At 40.8% G+C, this 1,940-nt stretch overlaps 1 protein-coding gene across 1 annotated transcript; it reads right to left on the reverse strand.

The window, feature by feature from the left end:
• Positions 1-459, reverse strand: LOC111384414. Its single transcript, XM_023008682.1, has one exon. It carries the CDS (start codon positions 457-459, stop codon positions 1-3), a length of 459 nt encoding a protein of 152 aa, XP_022864450.1.
• Between the last annotated feature and the right edge of the window lie 1,481 nt (positions 460-1,940).

The raw sequence follows: 1,940 nt of genomic DNA on the forward strand, positions 1-1,940 counted from the left end.
TCACTCGACTTCGTTTGGAAGCGGAAATATGGTTTCAACATACGCATCTCTCCAGTTTTCAGCAGTGTAATAAGGAGAGCACAACGTTTTCGCTGCAAATTCTCGATACATAGCCAACATAACTGCATGCTCACAAGGAAAACTCTCTAACTGAAATTGTTTACAAGTGCATGTTCCATCACTTAAATCTACCATATATGTCGTATGACGTGCACATTCCACAGAGAAGCGCGACTCGTCTAGTGGTTCGACATTTAACTTTCTCGCAGCCTCTACAGCTTTGAAGAGTTTTACCTCTTGTGCTGGGGCTAGCACGCTTGTGCAATTATGTGATTTCGCACGTCGATCTTGAAACCATTGCTGCAGCTTCGTACGGATATTCTCAATCAGTGCGAGAATGGGTAACTCTCGATCCCTTTTAAATAATACATTGAGAGACTCCGCGTTTTTTGACGTCATAATGTTGTATCAACGTCCTGAAAAATATGAGCGCACACAATGTTCAATCCCCACTTTCGTTAGATAGTCCCATAATGGGAATGATTTACTTTCTATTTCAACCATGTACCTATTACACTCTTCAATACTGTAAGCTTCGGCTGCTCTCCTAAACAATGAAAAGATTTCTGGTCTTCAAGTTGCCTTGTATATGGTACATGCAATACCCATGATGTGCATCGAAAAAAACTTCAGCAATACCATTTATTATAGACTATCCCCGATCGGTGGCAAATGCAAGGTCCTCGACTTCTCCGATTACTTCCCTGAGCTTTGTGAAGAACCAACGCATCAACGGATCATTCTCGTTATCAACTATGCCGAATATAAGAGGATAAATTTGAATGTTGACATCTTGACATGTAGCAATAATCAACTTGCCTTAGTATTTGTATTTCAGAGTTGTACCGTCGACTAGAATTAGGGGTCGAATAGCATTTCGAAATCCCCGAATGCATTGTCCAAGAGCCATAAAGAAGGATTTGAAGCAGTTATCGGCCTCCGTCTCAATAAAAAATGTCGAGTCAGGATTAGTTTTCTCCATGTTATGGCAATACATGGCCAATTTAGCATAGCTTTCCTCTGTCGAGCCCATTAAATCCTCCAATGCGCATTCTTTGGCCTTCCAGGCCTTCTGGTAGCTCATGACTACTCCTTACTCTCGACGAACATCATTAATAATGTCCGATGGTCTGTAGATTGTCTGTGGATCCTGATACTTGTACATTATCTGTCGACCAATAAACCAAACTCGGGCTTGCCTATGATCATTGCGACAAACTCCCACTTCACAAGTATGTTCTCGTGTATATTTGCGAGTTACGTAGCACTCATTCGTGTCCATCTTCTTTTCTCGCAAACACCAACTACAACTATCATCTACACATGATAGTGTCAACAATGACCTATTCGATTTTTTCACTTTAAACTCAAAGTTGTATTTCAAAGCAATTAGGTACACGGTTTCTTGCAAATCTTTATTTGTTTCAAACAGTTGCTAGACATATAAATCCTCATCATCAGGAACCACACGTGAGGACTTAGAGGACGGTCCACTCGATCTAGCCCCCGAGGTGCCACTCCACTCATGTCTTTGCCGGGATAAAGCAATCAAGTCCTCGTTTGTAAAAGTATTTGTATTTTCATTCTCGTTGTCATGAGCAGCGGAGGGGGATTCCGTGTGCAACTATCTCTGGAATAATCACATCATCTTCACGAGCTATCTCTACTGTATCCCAAAAATCATTAGCATTGTGATCCCCACCTCCCGAGTCTACTTATTCATCTTCAACGACATCCTTCATTACTAAAGTCACGCAAAGAGGAGTCGTGTACTTATTGTTCAATTCAATCAGATAATTCACTTCATCAATAAAAGAAATCATTATAGGTGGAATCGGAACTGATGCATGCTCGCTGAATTTAAATTTCAATTTCATGTT

The sequence above is a fragment of the Olea europaea genome, unplaced genomic scaffold (genome assembly GCF_002742605.1).
Source record: "Olea europaea var. sylvestris unplaced genomic scaffold, O_europaea_v1 scaffold2910, whole genome shotgun sequence".
Classification (NCBI taxonomy): domain Eukaryota; kingdom Viridiplantae; phylum Streptophyta; class Magnoliopsida; order Lamiales; family Oleaceae; genus Olea; species Olea europaea.